Source organism: Podarcis liolepis (assembly GCF_965112155.1).
Source record: "Podarcis liolepis genome assembly, chromosome: 11".
Lineage (NCBI taxonomy): Eukaryota > Metazoa > Chordata > Lepidosauria > Squamata > Lacertidae > Podarcis > Podarcis liolepis.
Genome location: NC_139565.1, coordinates 22,140,736 through 22,161,409, shown reverse-complemented (window position 1 = coordinate 22,161,409; position 20,674 = coordinate 22,140,736). Strand labels below are relative to the sequence as shown.

General features: G+C 46.2%; 1 protein-coding gene across 8 annotated transcripts in view; it reads right to left on the bottom strand.

Annotated features, from left to right (window-relative positions):
• TRIM36 (tripartite motif containing 36) overlaps window positions 1–15,917 on the bottom strand; it is a 50,330-nt gene extending 34,413 nt beyond the window's left edge. For 2 of the 8 annotated variants that reach the window (XM_083464487.1, XM_083464491.1), the window contains exons 1-2: window positions 2,989–3,280; window positions 4–241 (exon numbers count right to left, since the gene is read on the bottom strand). In XM_083464487.1, coding sequence (XP_083320613.1) covers window positions 4–241; window positions 2,989–3,015 — 265 coding nt within the window. In that variant the 5' untranslated portion in view covers window positions 3,016–3,280. Of the gene's footprint in view, window positions 1–3; window positions 242–2,988; window positions 3,281–15,252 lie in introns of those variants that run through there. The other 6 variants (XM_083464486.1, XM_083464490.1, XM_083464489.1 and 3 more) reach the window with 5 other exon arrangements.
• Between the last annotated feature and the right edge of the window lie 4,757 nt (window positions 15,918–20,674).

Here is a 20,674-nt window from a genome sequence, read left to right as displayed (position 1 = left end):
TACCTGATCTATTAACCCTGTCAATTCTATCCAAGCTAGGGGAATGCATTCGGTTGCGAGGGCTACTTTGATTGGAGGTCTCTGAGGCAGCATCATTGAACGAATCTTCAAGCGTAAAGTAGAGGATTTCTTTTACGCATTTGTGGCAGATACTATGTTGACAAGGGAGTATAAGTGGATGGGTAAATAACTCCTTGCATGCTGGGCAGATGAGCTCTCGTTCAATATTCTTAATGGTAACCTGGAAGCAAACAACAAGGAATGAAAAAAATTATAAGCAGCAGTGAGGCAACTACATAAACAAACAAAATACATATACCCATTTCATTTGCTATTTCAACCACAGAGCTTTTTAAAAAAAATATGGAAGAGCAAATATATTAAACTATATTTATTTGAGATTCGGTGTTCAGAAAGACCACACAGGGTCCTATTGAACTTATGGATAAAAGGTAAAGGTAAGGTAAAGGTACCCCTGACCATTAGGTCCAGTCCTGGCCAACTCTGGGGTTGCGACGCTCAATCTCGCTTTATTGGCCGAGGGAGCCGGCGTACAGCTTCTGGGTCATGTGGCCAGCATGACTAAGCTGCTTCTGGCGAACCAGAGCAGCGCACGGAAACACCGTTTACCTTCCCTATTTATCTACTTGCACTTTGATGTGCTTTCGAACTGCTAGGTTGGCAGGAGCAGAGACCGAGCAACGGGAGTTCACCACGTCATGGGGATTCGAAAAGCCGACCTTCTGATCGGCAAGTCCTAGGCTCTGTGGTTTAACCCACAGTGCCACCCGCGTCCCTTGAACTTATGGATATGAGTGCACTAAAATAAATCTTAATGCCACAGACAGGACAAATATCCAAAGGAAAATCTCAGCAATTCCTATGTATTCTGAGGGTTGCACTTTCAGTGATGCCATGGTATGGCAGTAAATATCATAAGAAGTTACTACCAAAATGTTTTTACATATAGGAACAACTTTATATATTAAAGCAGTTGTATAATCAATTACTCTTCAAATATTCCATTTATGCGATTATAGTAAATTATCTCATTAAATTTTATTTCCTTGCAAGGCAAGTTGTATTTGGTAACCAAAGCACTTGAAATAAAACTGCCCCTTAAATAGACACTGCTGTGCATGTTGCAGTTTGCTTTGCCTCTCTTCCAAAAGGACTCTGAAGAACAAAAAAGCACATTGTTAGGTAAGAGAGAAGAGATGTTTGTCCCAGTTACAGCTCAGTCAGAATAAGTTATAGCCTGGTTGAATAAATTAGGAGACAGACTCCGCAATGCCCGGCTCTTCGCCTTTGGGGAATAGGGCTTTGCGAACTGGGCCGCCAAAGCACAGTGAGTGATGATCAACCCTCCATTCATTCTCCAGAAACAAAAGCTGCACCTTCCTCTCATCCAAAGAAGAGGGAGAAGAGAGATGGCGCTGAACATTAGTCGTAACACATTGACTGGAGAGAGAGTAGTTTTTAAGCCAGCTGAAAGTGGTCTGATTGAAGTAGCATCGCTTATGCTGCACAGACTCAAATTTCTTTTGTGCTACTATTGTTCTAGCTAAAAAGATTTTTGAAGCATTCCAGAGTCATAGTTCAACACTGATCATTCCAGATCCAACTGCAAGTGGCTACTGAGCTACCATCCATCTATCAAGGTATATAAGATAATTTAATATGGATTCATTAGCCAAAATACTTTCCCGCTCTTTGAAGTGTTCTCCCCCCTGCATGCAGCCCGTACAGGACATTCCAAATTAACGTGGATGACAGACATCAGCGCATGGATACCAAATCAGGCTGCATCATCACTGCTATGTTTTCCCCATGCCTGCCACTCACTCTCATGCGGCTGGCCCCAATTATAAAGCTTCCACAGGCGACCCTAACACAAATGCGTCTACTTTATTCCGCACACAGAGAAAAGCAGGGATTGTTCACAGCTTCTTAGCATGTGCAGCAAGCACCTTTGGCACACCCCTCATCCTCTCCAATGCGCACCATTGTCTGATCCCACCCACGCCCAGAAATCCCTTAAGAGATCTGAAGAGACCCCTGGTTTGCCTGCAGCAGCTGACAGCTCCTCCTTGGGGCAGAGTCCACCCAGCGGTCAACTGCAGCAAGCATGAGTTTGCACAACGCTCTGGGCGCACGGTACATATAGCGAGAGGTTACACACCCAAGTCCTGCTTACTGTACGTGTCAAAACGAAGAAGAGATGGAGGGGGAGAAGTCACGTCCCACATAGGAGAGAATGAATATATATATATATATATATATATGGCAAAACCAGCAGCTGTAAAGCAAATGCTGAAAGAGGGCAGAGGAGGAGGCTGGGATATCTTTTTGCAGGCAGACCAGGAAGGCTAAGCACTAAAAGGAGAGACAAGGAAGAGATTCGATTGGCAAAATATGACCTGAGGAGTGGGCTTCTCCCTGTGCATCAAAAGCAGAGAAGCCAGCTCAACTCCGAGGGGCCTAGGTCCCTCCAGCCCCACCCCAAATAAAATATTTGATGGGAGCACCTCCCCTCCCCACACCAGGTTGATGGTCATTATTCCCTTTTAAATAGTATGCGCTGTGTCTTGTGATGGATTATGCAGGTCATGTTTTATTCAAGTTGGCACCCCTGAACAAGAAGCTAGGCACATGGGTGTAGCTGGGGTTTATGTTGTGGGGTGGGGTGGGCAGGATTCATATTAGATCCTAAGTATTTTTTATTTATTCACTTGATTTGGGGGGGAGAAGGGCAGCTGTCCCTTTGGGGGGGGGGCCTTGCCCATGGCTTTGAGGGAGGCACCTAGGCAGGTAGATCAACTACTCTAAAACTGGAGAAGAGCATTTCCTCCTCAGTCCCTGTAAATCTCCCTCACACACGCGCGCACACATACATACGTGCCCCCCACCCCGCCCACTCGTCTCCCTCCAAGAACTCCCGCCAGCCTTCCCCCCCCCCGTCCCTCCCTCTCTCTCAGGGCTACTCACGGCGGGTTCCAGCCGGTCCCCTTCCATCCTGGACACGCCACCGCCCCCCGCCGCCTCCGCTGCTCCCGAAGGGTGCCCGGCGCGCGCGTGTGCTCGCTTCTCTCTCTGCTCGCTTCGCTGCCTCTCTCGGGACCGGCGAGGTCCGCCCTCCCCGCTTTGGGGAGCGCGCGGGAGGAAGACAGAGGAGGAGAGAGGGGCGCGCGCGCGCGAAGCGGCTACGAGGCGCCCAGCAGCTGCCACCCGACTGCTGCCTACCCCCCTGAGGAAACTCCGGCGCTGGCCTGGAGGGTGGGGCGCGAGGGGAGGGGGAGGGGCCTGGCGCGGGAGGGGGCGGGGGGAGCAGGGCGGCGGCGGCGGCAGCCTGGCAACCACGCCCACGACACAATGTGGGAGGGGCGGCACCTGGCACCTTTGTTGGCCACCTCAGCCGGGAGGCGGGTTGCCGGCGGGACTTTACTCCTCGAGAGGGGAAATGAGGCGGGCTGGGCGGGGGCGACACGTGTACACGCGTACACACGCCAGGAGCCAAATGTGTGGCGGAAAGGGGAAGCGAGCTGCGCCCCGCCCCGCCTGTCCCCTTTCGCAAAAAAAAGTGCCAGAATCACGTTCACTCCGGAGAAAAGTTGCTTGTTCGCTCTTTCTTGCTCTCAAATCACCAAACGCACGTGCACACGCGACTCGCAGCCAAAGCAAGATGCCGGCCAGTCTTGCTTCTCCCTGGCCTTGAGTTGCAACAGGGAGGGCTGCTTCTTCACCTGTTGAGTTGACGCCACGTGCCGCTGGGGTGACTGCAGGGGAGCTGAGCTGGGACACAGAGGGGGCTGGAGCTTTTCAAGCCACATAAACTGCTTTCAGGTTGCTTTGCGATATATAAACGTGATATACATATAAAAGCGATATATAAACGTGAACTGAGCTGCAACCGTTACTACTACAGTAAAGGGAAGCCCGGAATGGTATAGGGGCCCAGGAGAGTCCAGCCTCTAGGCTTGGAACTTGCAAGGGGGAGGGTGTTGTAGTGTTGGGGCTTTGGGGAAATCGGCGCAGCCCTGAAAGCCCCATGCAAAATGGGTGCTTCTGGGTATGGTGAGCTATCGACTTTGCTTGGCTGGAAAGCACCACAAGGGCTCGGTTGTCTTAGGGGCAATGGGGATTGTTCCCCTTCATTCAAGACAATACGTCCCAGGTGGCGGGTTATCTTTGATGTAGTTCCTCTGCAAATGAAGTCAAATTATTTTGGCAAGCCCGTTTTCCAGGCACAAAAGAATGATCATGGAACCATGGAGGCAAAGGTGAAGCTTTTTAAATAACAGTTTGTGCTGTGCCTGCACAAGAGTAATGAGTCGGCTCAAGTGAGTCACACAAACTTAAGATTGATAAGACTGTATTTTCAACAATGCTTCCCGGAGAATGATCCCTACTGTATCTAGTGACCAGCCTCTAAGTAAACATACATAGTTTTTCAGGGCTACCAACATAAGAGAGCCCAAAAAGAGGAGGATGAGGAGCAAATGGGCTGTACTTGTCTGTTTCTATCACTGTCAGTTCAATTAGATTAATTCTTAAGCTATCATTAACCATTCAGAACAGAGGGAAACAAATTCAGGGAACTCTATCTGAAACTAGGCGGCAGACCTCTCCTTTATCTACATCCAGCAAACTGAATCTCTCCATCAGGAGGAGGAGGAGGAAATACCATCTGTGCTTCCATAGGGTTCAGCTTCTAAAATCACATTGGATAGATTTTTAATTTTTTTTAGACTGAGAACCATTGTATTTGGCTCACATTTTTGGGAAAGGCTTAATTAAAGCATGTTGAATTAGAGTCTTAACACAAAGCGGACTTGACTACTCATCTTGACTAAGATATTTCTTTATGGAATTCATTGTTTTGATAGCGTTGCATTTTCCTTTGCCAGTTTTCTCTTTTCCTTCAACAACTATTCAGATTGTTCACGCTCCTTGGCAGCGCTGGATCTACAAATTTTGCCTTAAGGAGCAAAGCTCTGCATAGCTGCCCTTCACCGTCTGCCCCTGAAAGAAGCATAGAAGAAGAAGAAGAAGAAGAAGAAGAAGAAGAAGAAGAAGAAGAAGAAGAAGAAGAAAAGAGTTTGGATTTGATATCCCGCCTTTCACTCCCCTTCAGGAGTCTCAAAGCGGCTAACAATCTCCTTTCCCTTCCTCCCCCACAACAAACACTCTGTGAGGTGAGTGGGGCTGAGAGACTTCAGAGAAGTGTGACTGGCCCAAGGTCACCCAGCAGCTGCATGTGGAGGAGCGGAGACGCGAACCCGGTCCCCCAGATTACGTGACTACAGCTCTTAACCACTACACCACACTGGCTGGAGATGCAGGCTTTCATAAAAGAGGAAGACAAGCTGCTGCAGCAGCAATGACCAGGGCTGCCAGCACCAGCAGCAAAGTGGGGTGGACAAAGGCAGAAACTCTTTCTTGCCTTCATTGTTTTCACAGATCAGAACAGGGCAAGACAGTGGGAATCCTGGCAGGACAGATGCTGGGAGGGACAGGTGTCAGGTTGTGGGACACTTTTCTGACCCAGGTGGTAGAAGGGGCAGCTACCTCGTGCATGGCAGACATTAAAAGCTGCATGCCTGGCATCCTCAGCATGGCAGGGGGCAGCCCACCGCTTTTAAGCACCAGCCACCCTCTCACTTCCCCTTTACGTTCCTGCTGCTTCAGCAAGAAAGTGAAGGAGGACTACAGCGTGTGAGAGTGGCACTCCATTGGCCTGCAATACATGCTCAACGACATTCCAGCTGGGTTCTGCCTATTAGAACAGGATGCTGTTTTTGCTGCCGCCCCCAACCTGCCGCCTGAGGCAAATGCCCCCCCCCTGCCCCATTCAATCAGGGCCTGCTCCGTGAATTATTTAAGTTTGTAGGGGCACCTGATTCCACCATTGCTTTGCAATTCCCACCCAGACCACAGGACAATGATTTTTAAAAATACATTGTTTAGGGTCACAAGAGATAGCGTATTTTTTTTATATTTTCCACACTGCAAGAAAGCACTTCAACTTTCTTATTAACATTTTGTCTGTTTGGCAAACCTCCCTGTCCAGCACTGTGTTTGTTTTTGAAAGTTTACATACATATAAAGAGATGAACTAAAAATATTACTGGCTCCAGAGACATGTTCAGTCTCAGAAGAATGAAATTAGTCACCACTGCTTCTAAAAAATGGGGGAGGGGGCTGAAGAGGCTGGGGGGGGAGACTTTCCACATTAAGCCTCAAAGTTTTAATCTTTCATATGCAAAAATGAATTAGTTCATGGCTAATTTCAAGAAAAACAATCAGCCCATTCCCCAAAAATCTGGTGCATATATAGTCTTACTTGTGAACTTGCACGAAGTTTGAGAATGCTAGAGTATTCCAATAGCCAAAGTATTCCAGTGGGATTATTTCATAGTACAGAGGTACCTCAGGTTACATATGCTTCAGGTTGCATACGCTTCAGGTTACAGACTCCGCTAACCCAGAAATATTACCTCAGGTTAAGAACTTTACTTCAGGATGAGAACAGAAATCGTGCAGCAGCGGCACAGCGGCAGCAGGAGGCCCCATTAGCTAAAGTGGTAATTCAGGTTAAGAACAGTTTCAGGTTAAGAACGGACCTCCGGAACAAGTTAAGTACTTAACCCGAGGTACCACTGTACATAAGTAGTACCCACAGATACCATACGCCGCCTGTTAGTTTTTGCTGAGCTACCAATAATATTCAAGGTTAACAGCAACAATCAATTGATATAGAATCATTGCTCAGTTGTTAGGGACCATTAAAAACAAGTCTTTCTTAGACTGCAGGGTGGGTGGGTGCACAAAGGCTGCTTGAGACTTAGCACAACCAGTATCTATCTATTCACTGACCACAAGGCAACAATAGCTGCTTTTGCACGGACACAGGGACAAAGTAGATTCATTATAAAACTGGCAGATTTCTTGGCAGTCCCTCCCAACTTTTGTTATTGTCATGACTCCTTTGTGAAAAACTGCTTGCTCAGTCCTGTCACTAACAGATCAAAGGGATTAACCTGTTGATATGTTTGTTTGTTTGTTTGGGATTTAAGGAGCTCAATTATCTTGCTCTACTACTCCGATTAAAACTGCAATGAATTAAAGGTCATTTTACTTTCATAGGTAACAGAAGCATATTTTAAACTGGGCCATTGTGTAAGTATCTGCTCTTCTTAACTGTTTCAGCAGTAATATAATTTAAATTTCAAAGCTACTTGTAATATAATACCTTGAAAAGTTTGGCAATCCATTATTATCTCAGCAGAAAGACTAAGCACAAACCAAGTAGTTACAAATTCTTTTCTTGTTCTCAGATGCGCCAGATAGTCAATTATCCTGTTTTGCTCCAGGAGAACAAAGCATCTACAAAACTTCCCTAAGAAGAACAAAGGCACCATCCTTGGGTTGCATTTTGATGGAATATTTCTATTGTCTATTTTTTAGTGTTATATTTGAAACCAATTCAGGGTTTTAATCAGCAGGTTGATCTTCCAGTCCACGCCAGGAGACTTCTGACTGTTATGTAGGGATAAATAACACCACCTTTCAGCACAAGACTCCCAGGAAGATGTATACAGTAATTTAAAATAGCAGAACAACTACAGTAGTACCTTGGTACTCAAACAGCTTGGCTCCTGAACAAATCAGCTCCCGAACGCAGCAAACCTGGAAGTGAGTGTTCGAGTTTGTGAACGTCTTTCGGAAGCCAAACGTACAGTGCAGCTTTCCATGGCTTCCAATTGAGTGCAAGAAGCTCCTGCAGCCAATCGGAAGCTGCGCCTTGGCTTTCGACCGTTTTGTGAATCGAACGGTCTCCCGGAACGGATTAAGTTTGAGAACCAAGGTACCACTGTACAATAACCCCTCCCCCCAAAATAATACAGCATATCACAGCAGCAGCTGTAAAACCAGTGAGATCAGTACAATCTGGCAAAAGCTTTAAGAATACAATGAATAGTGCAATCCTACAAATAGAAGCAAGCCCCTCCGAGGTCGATGGGGCTTACTCAGAGGTAAGAATAGATATACAGAATTGCAGGCTAAAGTTCAGCTCCCACCCCCACCCTGGACACACACATCTAATTTCCATTGGGATTGGACAAAGCAATTCGACAAAGCAGAGACATACACTGATTGTTCTGTTGTAATGATTACATTAAGAGCAGCTTTTATAGCTCTTGGGGGAAGGGAAGGCTGGCGTAAGAAGACACAGGAAACCACAGAATACACACTCCATCCAGGGCAGAAGATGCACAGACAGCACAATCTGCCCATCTTTACTCAAAAGTCTCAGGGCACTAGCCATTTGAGGGGAAAAGGGATTCTTGTGAAGTTCTTGAAGAGAGCTGTATCTGTAACTTAATTATTTACAGGAACAATAAGCAAAGGTAGCTGTGTTGGTTCATGAGGAAAAAAATCCAAGATCTACTGTCAGGCAATATATTTATTTGGATATATTATTTTATTTTATTTTATTTTATTTTTGGATATATTATATTGTCACAAAGAGTAAGCAAGAAATTATTTAAAATGCCTTTGATAAATAAACTTTCCATTTTGACATAAGTCTGAAGGGGGGAAATCTCTATCTCGCGTCTCTGACTTTCACTCAGGAAGAGATTCTGCATTCATATATTCAGCTGGATTTTGAAATATTAATCCAAATGTCATCAGAGAATTGGGAGTAAACATCATTTCTATTTGCAGCCAGTTTACTATGCTCTTTTGTTTATTACCCTTGTTTGTTCAAGAACCTCACAAATTAAGTACACAAGTATTTTAGAATACATCCTTATTTCTCTAATATGAAGTTGCTAAAATAATTTCGAATCAACATTTCACAATACGTCCGCTAAAAATATTTAAATTGATTGCATAATACCGGGGAAGCTGTTATAGCCCAGAAGCCTTAACCAAGCTTCCTGTATTTAAAACAACTTTTTTTCAGCTCCTCTGCTACTGTTGTTTCTGGTTCCTACTGGATAGAGTTAGGCTTGTGCTTAACACATGCCCTAAATAAAATATTTTGTCAAGAGCTTTACTTCCGGAATCATAACCCCATAAGCCCATGCCCGATCTTGATATGGAAAACTTGGAAGCAGCTTCTCTCTCCTGCAGAAGTGGACAGAATTTTCTTGTGGGTGTAAAATCTTAGTTACCTAATAATAATAATAATAATAATAATAATAATAATAATAAATGAAATATGCTGCATTTTTGCTGGTAACATTATGCAAAACTTTTCTTTTGCTCTCTATGCTGCAAAGTTAAGCACTCTATCCTGAAGTGCACTGGAATATGAGCTGTCATTCCACAAGACAGTGCATATCATATGGTGTGCATTTTAAACTCCTGCTGCAACACAAAGAACAGCGTTCATTTTAAACAACATTCCAGACAAGCAAACTTTTTTTTCCTGCAAGTATACTTTATGAATAAGCTGAGGAAGTGGTTTCTCCCTTAGCCCTCTTAGCCACAATTCACACTGAAGACTAACATCAAAAAACTAAGGCTTCAAAGCAGCTGCCGATCAGAGACATGTTCTCTCCAACATGAAGCAAGACCTTGCTTGTCTTTTATTTTGGGTCTTAGTTTCTCTAAAGCAGGGTTCCCCAAACTTGGGTATCCAGCTGTTTTTGGACTCCAACTCCCATCATCCCTAGCTAGCAGGACCAGTGGTCAGGGACAATGGGCTTGCAGTCCAGAAACAGCTGAAGACCCAAGTTTGGGGACCCCTGCTCTACAGAGTACCACCATCTACTACAATCCCTTGATCCGGAAGCCTAGACTTTTAGACAATGGACAGACAACTCAGAGCGGGACACAGAGTCGACAAGATATATAGAGCCAGATTGTAACAGCGCACACAAATATCAAAGAAATTAACGTCAGCAATATCATTATGCTACCTTGAAATGAAATCACTTTGGTTATTTTAGCTGAGAGCTTCGTTCCCATTTAGCTACAGTCTCTCCTGCTGCCTTGCTGCCTCTTTTACATGAATTTGTGCAGTCTCTCCTGTTTAAGAGGATGTTCAAAGGGCTCCCCCCACAACAAACTTCATTTTTAAAAATGTAATTACTAAAGGAGCAATTACCAAACAATTACCAATGGACTTTGTTCATTAAACTGGGCAGGGGGAAGTGCTTCAACCGCTTTTCAGACTGGGATGCAGTGCTGCCATTTTTCACATTCTCACCAGCAATGGCGTGGGGGGCAGTTAGGGCCAGAGGAACCAGCTTATGGGGGCAATGGGGGGGGGAACCTGACCTCACGATGTCCTTATTCTATGTGCATAAGCATCGCGCCCCCCTCCCTAAGCTGGGCACAAGTTTCCCAGACTTTGGGAAGGAGGCACCAAGCTTTAATACTTTAATTTACCAGGAACATTTAGAGGACTAGCCTAGTCCCCTTAGTCTACTGACCACACACCACTGCACCAAGGCGAGTCCATTCGCTAGGACACCTACGCTTCACTAGAGTCAGCAGAACTAGTGTAGAAGAGGGCACAGAATGCCCTCAAAGGACAAACACACCCTCTGGGAATGATGGAGAGCCCCAATGGAGGTGGTTGAGCCTCAATAAGAAATGTTTGGTTCAGGGGTGGGCCCTGGAGATGTTGCCGGACTCTCAGGTTCCATCAGCCCCACCAGTATAGCCAATGGTCAGGGTTAAAAGGAGTTAATAGGGCCACAGGTTGAGCCCCTTCGCTGGCCAAGCAATAGGAGCAAGAACAGATTCAGGGGCTTTGATGCGGCAGCAAAGTATTGAAAGCAACTTCAATTCCCCCAGGTTTTATAGGCTGCTGGTTGCACACTTTGTGAAGCAGCGAAGAGAGAAAACCCAAGTTACTATAACAGGTGATATCACACTAGGAGGAGTTTGGTTTTCAGAGTGTGAAGAAGATGCAAACACCCTCAGTTTCCCCCCTGGAGCTCCATTTACAAATCATTTCCTGAAAGATGACAACTTTTCCCTAGCATATTCCCTATCAGTTGCCACAGAATGAGAAATTATTTTTAGGAGTGTCACTTAGCAACATGGGACTATTGCTTATGCATACACTAATCCTCGTGATAGCCATAATTAACTTCCATTGGGAGTGGTAAGCGCTAACAAAACTTATACACAACTCCTCCGCAGGCTAAGACGAATTTGTAGGCATGAAAATAGCAGGAAATTTAGCCAGCCAGAAAAGTTTTAAATCAACAGCGTTTCTGCTGTGTCCAACACACCCTTTTTACCTCATATTCTGTGGAAATCAAGCTGTGTTCAGGGAAGCGTTAGGTTTTTGAGCAGAGTCATCTTTATCAACAGAAACTTTGTAAACGTAATCTTGCTCAATAAATGGTATTGTCTCAAGGGCGCTTCACAAATTGTGCTATGGGTCATCAACATGCTGCTTGTGAGCATGTATGTGTCCCTTCCAAGCACCCAGAGGGTCACATCCTGCCCTCCTGCTGAAATTACACTTGAAAGAAGCCTTCCGTAGCATACAGAAGACTTTTCTTCAAGCCTCATTGCAGCACAGAAGGTAATCTGGGGTGGGTGGGTGTTACAGTGGGGATGCGAAAGAGCTGTATCATGCTTGTTGTGCCCATGACAACCGCTCTGGTTTACAAATGTCGGAGCAACTGAGAAATTTCTGAAACAACAATGGGATTATTAGCTCTGCCCAAGGCATGATGGAGAACAGCAACAACCAGGAAAAGATAGACATAACATTTTACAAGGACAGGAAGAAATATCACGGACAGAATAACTGCCACACACAGGAAGAACAATGATATCGTTTGAGTTCCTCACTAGTAAAGGTAAAGGGACCCCTGACTGTTAGGTCTAGTTTTGGCGGACTCTGGGGTTGCGGCGCTCATCTCGCTTTATTGGCCGAGGGAACCGGCGTACAGCTTCCGGGTCATGTGGCCAGCATGACTAAGCCGCTTCTGGCGAACCAGAGCAGCGCATGGAAACGCCGTTTACCTTCCTGCCGGAGTGGTACCTATTTATCTACTTGCACTTTGACGTGCTTTCAAACTGCTAGGTTGGCAGGAGCAGGGACCGAGCAATGGGAGCTCACCCCGTCACGGGGATTCGAACCGGCAACCTTCTGATCGGCAAGTCCTAGGCTCTGTGGTTTAACCCACAGCGCCACCCGCATAGCTTTATACAAATGTGCCCTAAAAGGGTGGCAACCCCTGTGTTATGCAATACAGTGGTACCTTGATTTACAACCATAATCCGTTCCGGAGGTCCGTTTGTAAACCAAAACAGGTTGTAACCCAAGGTACGCTTTCGCCAATGGGGCCTCAAAAAAAACAAAGGGTTGTAATCAAAAAAAAGGTTGCAAACCGGGACACGCACTTCCAGGTTTGATGTGTTTGTAATCCAAAACATATGCAAACCAAGACGTATGCAAATCAAGGTGGCACTGTACTTTGACTTGTTTTTTGTTTTTGGCTTGCCTTTGGCTGGACTTAACCATCCAGGGGTCCTTTACCTTTACCTTTTACCTTACCTGCAATACAAAATACACATTTGCCACTGCATGCACCTGCAACAAGGAGCCATGGCTAATCCCACCCCGCTGGTGCCTATACCTGCAAGATATACTTGGTTGGAAGGATGCATTTGTCAGGTGCCTATATCCGTGGTTTGTAAGGAACATGGAAATTATTGAGAGGGAGCATTTCCAAGCCCTGCAATCTGTGCTGTCTTAAGAGTGTCTTGAAGTAAACACAGCCAGTCATATTCGAAAGGGGGCACACACAGAACAGCTGGATAGCTCAATTGGTTAGCATAGTGCTGATAATGCCAAGGTTGCAGGTTCGATCCCCGTGAGGAACAGTGGCATATTCCTGCATTGCAGGGGGCTGGACTAGATGACCCTCAGAGTTCCTTCCAACTCTGATTATGTGATCAAATATAGACTCCTCCTTGCTTAGAAGCTTTGCCCCTTTGCCAAAAGCTCTTAGCTAGCGTGGGTCTTGAGTTTGCAGTAATCAAATTACTGAGCAGAAGGGTTCCAATTTCTCTTCCTAACCTAATCAGACAGAATTCAGCCAGCTAAGATTTATTTAAATAATGTTTGCTTCGGGCTAAGGAATATTCTCTGTCAACCTCCACCCCAGACATGTTCAAATCAACTTACTCTCAACATAAACTACATCTATTCCTGCTTAATTCTAATTTAATCCAGCAGTCACAGTCAACACTTTAGAACAGAGGAATTACGGTAAGTATGGGTCCAGGAGAAAGCAGCTACAGTGGTACCTCAGGTTAAGAACTTAATTCGTTCTAGAGGTCCGTTCTTAACCTGAAACTGTTCTTAACCTGAGGTACCACTTTAGCTAATGGGGCCTCTTGCTGCCACCGCGCCGCCACCGTGCAATTTCTGTTCTCATCCTGAAGCAAAGTTCTTAACCCAAGGTACTATTTCTGAGTTAGCAGAGTCTGTAACCTGAAGCATATGTAACCCGAGGTACCACTGCAATGGGATCTTCCTTTGCCTAGTAGCGCAAGTCTGCCTCACGCTGATTTGTCACTTTTAACAGTCCAGTCCCTCCAAACAGAGAAGTTCCCCTTGAATGCATGAAAAGCACAGAACAGGCTCTGACTAGCAGGGAAGGTGAAGAAACCGCACAGTAGCTAACACCCCAATAGCCCCAGTAATGGAAGCGAGAGGCTAGGAGAAGCTGTTTGCAACATCCCTCACACAACAACCATATTGAAAGGTAGGCCAGTCTCACCCCAAAACTATCCAGTAATCGCTGCTGTTTCCTCCACCACCTACAGCAAATTGTCTTGGGCTGGCTCTGGATATAACAGAGAGTTTGGTACACTTTAAAGCAGACTTCCTCACTTTGATGTGCTTTTAAACTGCTAGATTGGCAGGAGCAGGGACCGAGCCGTTTACCTTCCCGCTGGAGTGGTACCTATTTATCTACTTGCACTTTGACGTGCTTTCGAACTGCTAGGTTGGCAGGAGCAGGGACCGAGCAATGGGAGCTCACCCCGTCACGGGGATTCGAACCGCCAACCTTCTGATCAGCAAGTCCTAGGCTCAGTGGTTTAACCCACAGCGCCACCCCAAGGTCCGTTCTTAACAGGTACCACTTTAGCTAATGGGGCCTTCTGCTGTGGCCACATGATTTCTGTTCACATCCTGAAGCAAAGTTCTTAAACCGAGGTACTATTTCTGGGTTAGCAGAGTCTGTAACCTGAAGCGTATGTAACCCGAGGTACCACTGTACTCTAATATGATGAACTCGAGAGCAGGATTTGAACTATAAGCACCAGATGGGATTCGAGATTATAGTATTGTTATGGTATAAGAGATAGAAGAAAGGGTGCAGAAAAGGGGGGGAAATATTAAAAAAAACATTGGAAAACGGGGTGGTAAGTCGACAAATATGTAAATGCCTCTAGAGGGCGCCACGTCGGGGAAGGCTGCCTTAAAGACAGAACACCTTTTCTTATGGAATAAACTCCGTGAGCGAAAAGGCTTCAGCAAGTGCCACAAGACCTCCGCTCCAACAGATTAGCAAAGCTCCACACACACACACATTGGAAGTTGCTCCTGGTGCATATATCCGCCAGGTTATTTCATGCAAATATATCCATATCTATAAAGGAACTCGACTGGCCGGATCCTTTCCCTTGGCTTTCAAGGCGCCACCGCGCGTCTAGTCCCCGGCTGGGCCGAGCGGGGCGCAGCAAGGAGACCAGCCGGGGCTTGGCTGCAGTCTGGCGGCTTATCGATTCCTTGGCAGCGCCCAACCTGTTGCCCCAGGGAGCAGCGCGGCCTCGCTTGATCCCCTCGCTTTGCACGGGACCGGCGCTCCCGTTTCGCCTGCCACGCCCGCCCGGTTCCGCCGCCCACTGCCAGCCCCCTTGCAAATGCAAATCGCCCGCTTGCAGCCCGGCAAAAAAGAAGAAGACAAAAGTGACAAGGAGGAAAAAAGTCGTTCTTTTGCACCCAGACAGACCGCCCGCCCTCCTCTCGGGTTGTATTCCCAGCCTCGAGGGGGAAAATGACAGAGGGAACAACTCGGCAAGTCCTGCCGCTCTCGCCGCACATTGCAAACTGGAAGAAAATAGACAATTGCGCCGGATCCCGGCCGGAGCAACAAGAAAGGCGCGCGCCCAGTCCCGCCTTTGCAAGGGGGAGTGACTGCAAGGTTCCCGACTCGGAAAGAAGAGGAATCGGGGTTCCTGGTTTCGTCGCCTTACCTTGCCTTTTTCTAGCAGATCCACTATGTAGCCAAACTCACTCCCTTCCTCTGGCTCGGACATCGTCAGCGAAAGAAACGAGGAGGCGGCTAGGAAACAACCCCGACGTCCTTCCCCAACACAAAAATAAATATATTGTACTCAGGCTCCTTCGTCCCTTTCACTTGGCGGGGCTCTCTTTCTTTCTTCTTTTCTTTTTCTCTCTCTTTTTCTTTTCTCTCCTTCCCACCCACCCCGCCGTCGGAAGAGAGCGCGCGCGCGCCCTGGGCGCTCGGAGGGAAACCAGACGCCGTTGCCTTAATTGATTCTATTTGCGAGCCGGTCAAGGCTGAGCTAACGGAAAGAAGGAACACACGAGAGGCTGGAGGGATGTGAAATTTTCATAAGCTGAACTCCCATCTCGGGATATTTAAGCTCCGCCTCGAGGCGACCAGATGATGGATCCTCTTCGCTGCCCCGCCAGCCTGGCAGGGGGCTCGCCAAGCGGGGATCAAGCGGAGGGGGGCGGCGAGGCATCCCATCTATAGGCGTCTATTTATATAGAACCCCAATAGGCCCGATCCGATTCATGTTTACTCCTAAGCAACTTTCACTCTTAAGTCTGGGGGTGTCCTTTCTTCCAGGCAGGGTGGCCCAGGGGCGGAAGAGGCGCCTTAAGAAAGCGGGGAATTTCGGCAGGTGAGGCTTCTATGACTCAGCTGTTAAAGGTGCAGAAGCCCCATTGGATCTGACCACTCTCCTCCCAGGTAAGGGATGTGCATAGGTCTACAGCCCCATACCTTCCAACATTTCCCCGATGAAAATAGGGATGTCCTATTGCATTATTGTTTATTGAATTTATATACCGCCCTATTCCCCAGGGGTCTCAGGGCAGTTCACAGAATAAAATCAAGATATTAAAGCACAAAATACATAATAAAAATAAAAACAACAACCCAATAGCCCCCCCCAAAAAAACGCATTTAAAAAGGGCATATTATTATTATTATTATTATTATTATTAATCCTCCCTCCCGATCTGGGCAGCTTCCAACATATATATAAAAAAATTAAAACATTTATTTATTTTTTTAAAAAAACTTCCGTATACAGGGCTACCTTCAGATGTCTTATTGGTTACTTATAACCTTGGCTGGGGGGTGGGTGCATTTTGCATAACTCCATACACTCCAATGAAAATAGGGACCTCTTAAGGAAAAGTGGGACATTTCAGGATCAAAACAGGAACCAGGGTTTGGTGGCTTCCATGACTCAGCTGTTAAAGATGCAGAAGCCCCTTTGTGTGTGGTCACCCTAGGTAAAAGGTAAAGGGACCCCTGACCATTAGGTCCAGTCACGGACGACTCTGGGGTTGCGTGGTCATCTCGCTCTATAGGCCAAGGGAGCCGGCATTTGTCCACAGACAGCTTCTGGGTCATGTGGCCAGCATGACTAAGCCGCTTCTGGCAAACTAGAGCAGTGCACGGAAACGTCGTTTACCTTCCTGCCAGAGCGGTACCTATTTATCTACTTGCACTTTGACATGCTTTCGAACTGCTAGGTTGGCAGGAGCAGAGACCGAGCAACGGGAGCTCACCCCGTCGCGGCGATTAGAACTGCCGACCTTCTGATGGGCAAGTCCTAGGCTCTGTGCCACCCTACAGCGCCACCCTACTCCCTGCCACAGCGCCACCCTACTCCCAGGTTATTATTATTGTTATTATTATTAATTTGTATCCCAGCCGAGGCCAGGTTCAGAGCAGCTAACATCATAAGGTAAGGGATGCGCATAGGATTCCAGCCTTGGACATGGACAAGGCCTTCCCCTGCCCCTCTGGATTAGTTCAGAATTTGTAGATTACCTCAGGAGTCCTAGTTTAAGGATGACAAGCAGGGCAGTTGCCAGGGCCCACCGCTAATGTCTGTCCTGCGCCCCACCCCTCTTACTGGCGGCCTAGTGATCTGAGCAGCACCAGACTGCTGAACCTAGCGGGTATTTTAATTCCCCACTGTTCAGTTTCCCTGGTGTAGCATCAGCCTGGGACACTGTAGGAAATGAAAATGCAGCCCTCAGCCACGCGGTGTGTGTGTGTGTGTGTGTGTGTGTGTGTGTGATGGTGCTGCTGCCCACCACAGACACAGAAGCGGGGGTACCATGCCACAAGTTGTCCAACCACCCCCCAAAAGCTGGCTCTGTGACAAGATTCAGTAAATAACAACAAGGTCACAATGAATGACGAGGCACTTAACCGCAGTCAAACTAGCATTGTATTGATTGAATAGATCTTTTAATGGTTGGGAGCTGAAAGTGGTTTGTCCTTTTTTTTTTTTAAAGGCACACATACTGTAGCAAATGGCTTTTATAGAATTATCTGCTGCTGGGTGTAATGATTTTGTCTCTGCGCTACATCAAAATGGAGACAGCGCTCAAAAATAGTGTTGCAGCCCAACCCTACCCATGTTTACTCAGAGGCAAATCCCACTGATAGGACCTGTTCCCAGGTAAATTTGCAGCCTCAGATATGCAACATTGCTGGAATTACCCAGATAATAGAATAACTGTAACTCAATGCCATAAAGCAGGTTGAGGAACCCACGACCTTCCAGATGTTGCTCCTAGGAACAGGATTATAGTGGACGAGGAGGACATCCTTAGTTTTCAATGCACATAACGGGTGTGTGAGGATTGATTCCCATAATAACCAGTAAGGCTCATGGTGGATGCTTGAAACGGATGCATAGGTTACCTCCCTGCCTGCAACCTGCAGGTTGCACACAGATGTTGCCACATGCAGAACTGGTTTTGTTGCTTGTATACGACTGTTAACATTCTAGAATGCAGGTTTGCAGAAGTATGCAAATAGCATGCAAATGGCATCAGTTGTACATGACCCACAGGAAAAGTAGCCAGTGTACCGAGCAATATCAAGCAGATGGTTATATGAACCGTGCATTCCAATAAATGAGTGTTTTGATCCTCCCAAAATACATGCAACTTATAAGCAACTGCAAGGTTGTTGGTATTTTGGATTAAAGCCCCAGAGTGGGTAGTTCACTTTTAAAAATGAACTCCCTAGATATCAACACTGTGACTACAAAATGCCCACGTTCAGCCTTTAGTGACCCTCATAGAGAAGAAAGCATGGAGCTGTGGAGCAGTTGCTGAAAATGTTCTTCTTTGTGCACTTGCCATTCAGTTATCATGGATGGCTAGCATTGATTCAGTGGGCATTCCTTACTAACAAGGAGGAATCTGTAGAACTAAGCCAAGGCCATCTCAAAGAGGCTGGTCACTTACCTTATGAGAAGGCCCCATTGTATACAATGGTGCTTACTTCCAGATACACATGTTTGAACTGCACAGTAAGGGTGACTCCTCATAATATTATCCTTTAAGCACACAAATCCATTGTGTTGTGGGGTTACATCAATACTTCAGCTGTATTTGAATGTTATGTTGAAAGGTGCCCTGTCCCTGAGGTAATTTCCTCTTCTCTTTTTCAGATTTGCTAATCAAACTCTATTTGTTTTATTTGAAAGATATTTGCATCCAAAGGAGTACCATGCAAATTTGCAGAACTAGAATTCAGAGGTGTTTGTGTAAATAATAAGGCCCTAAACGTCCCCAGCCCAATATACCTGAAGGAGCGTCTCCACCCCCATCGTTCAGCCCAGACACTGGGGACCAGCGCTGAGGGCCTTGTGGCGGTTCCCTCACTGCCAGAAGCGAGGTTACAGGGAACCAGGCAGAGGGCCTTCTCAGTAGTGGCGCCCGCCCTGTGGAATGCCCTCCCATCAGAAGTCAAGGAAATAAACAACTATCTGACCTTTAGAAGACATCTGAGGGCAGCCCTGTTTAGGGAAGTTTTTAATGTTTGATGTTTTATTGTGTTTTTAATATTCTGTTGGGAGCCGCCCAGAGTGGCTGGGGAGGCGTGGCCAGATGGGCGGGGTATAAGTATTACATTATTATTATTATTATTATTAGTAGTAGTAGTAGTAGTACTTTAGCAACACTCAGAAGTTTCCAGACGTCAAGAGCAAAGCTGAATCAAATACACATCATGTAAGCAAAATATAACTAGGTTGGTAAAAGACACTGGTATTGATAATAAGAGTCCCACAGCACCTTCAAGACAAACACATTTATTGTGGCCTAAGCTTTTGTTGTCTTAAGCCCACCTCTTCAGAGGTAGCACCTGAAAATGTATTGGGACATATGTAAGCTTTCATGGACTCAGGCCTACCTGATCACATGCATCTGACAAAGTGAGTAAGACTCCATAAAAGCTTATCCTATAATACAGTTACTTGTCATCATTGGTTTTGCTGCAAGTAATCTGCTTTTTTAAAAAAGCCTTGGAGATAGGAACCATCACCAAGGCTGAGCTTGGAGGTGATGGACTCATAGAACAAACGAAGGGATGTACCATGTCAGACTGCAGGTGAGATATACAATTTTTATGTTGTCTCCCAAATGTTCTGCAGACAACAAACAAAATCCCCTACAAACGCACTTCTGTTCTTAACAAACAGCTGGGAAGGCTCATATAAAATAAATAAATCCTTCAAGTAACCCATCTTGTCTGAATTAAGCTTTAATTTGTCCTCATCTAGTCTGTTACTGTTCACTGAAGTTGATTCAGAACATTGACAGTTTCCTTGATTGTGATGGAAAGGAGCGACAGGAAGTTAGTAAGTCTTGAAGGAGATAGAGTATAAACTCTGTGGGAGACCACAGGTCTATAGCCAAGGTGTTAACCAGAAGCTCCCTAGCACAACCATCTGAAACCAACCCTCCAGAAAGGCCTGAAACCATCAGAAAACAGTGCCACCTGGTTTCCATCCCAGCTATGCAGTCCAGAAGGATACCATGGTTAATGGTATCAAAAGCCACCAAGAGGTCCAAGAAAACCCAACAAGGATGCACTCCCCATATCTAGTTCCTGGTGCAGTGCCCATCACTGTGGAAAGAGCTGTCTCTGTCCCATAACTGGACCTGAAACTGGATTGAAAGCAAGGAATCTAGATAATTTGTGTCATCCGGGGAAGTAGGAAATAAGAGTTGGGATGCCACCAAACCACTGAGCACCTTGCCCAAGAATGGAGCACTGGAGAAATTGCCTGATACAAAGGAGTTCAAAAAGGACCTTGTTAACTCAGTCTTTACCTGGACCAGCTCTTTAAGGCTGAATGGAACAGTTCCCTCTCAAAGGAACATTGACCCTTACCACCTTGGCGAGTCTCCCTTTGGCAGTACCACGGTACCTTGGTTTTAGAACAGCTTAGTTTATGAACAACTTGGAAATAGAACGCTGCAAACCCAGAAGTGTTTTACCGGTAGTTTGTGAACTTTGCCTTGGAAGTGGAACATCAGGCTTTCTGTTGACTGTTGAGTCCCGAGCACCCACAACACAGAAGTGATATTTTGAGCTTCTTTTTT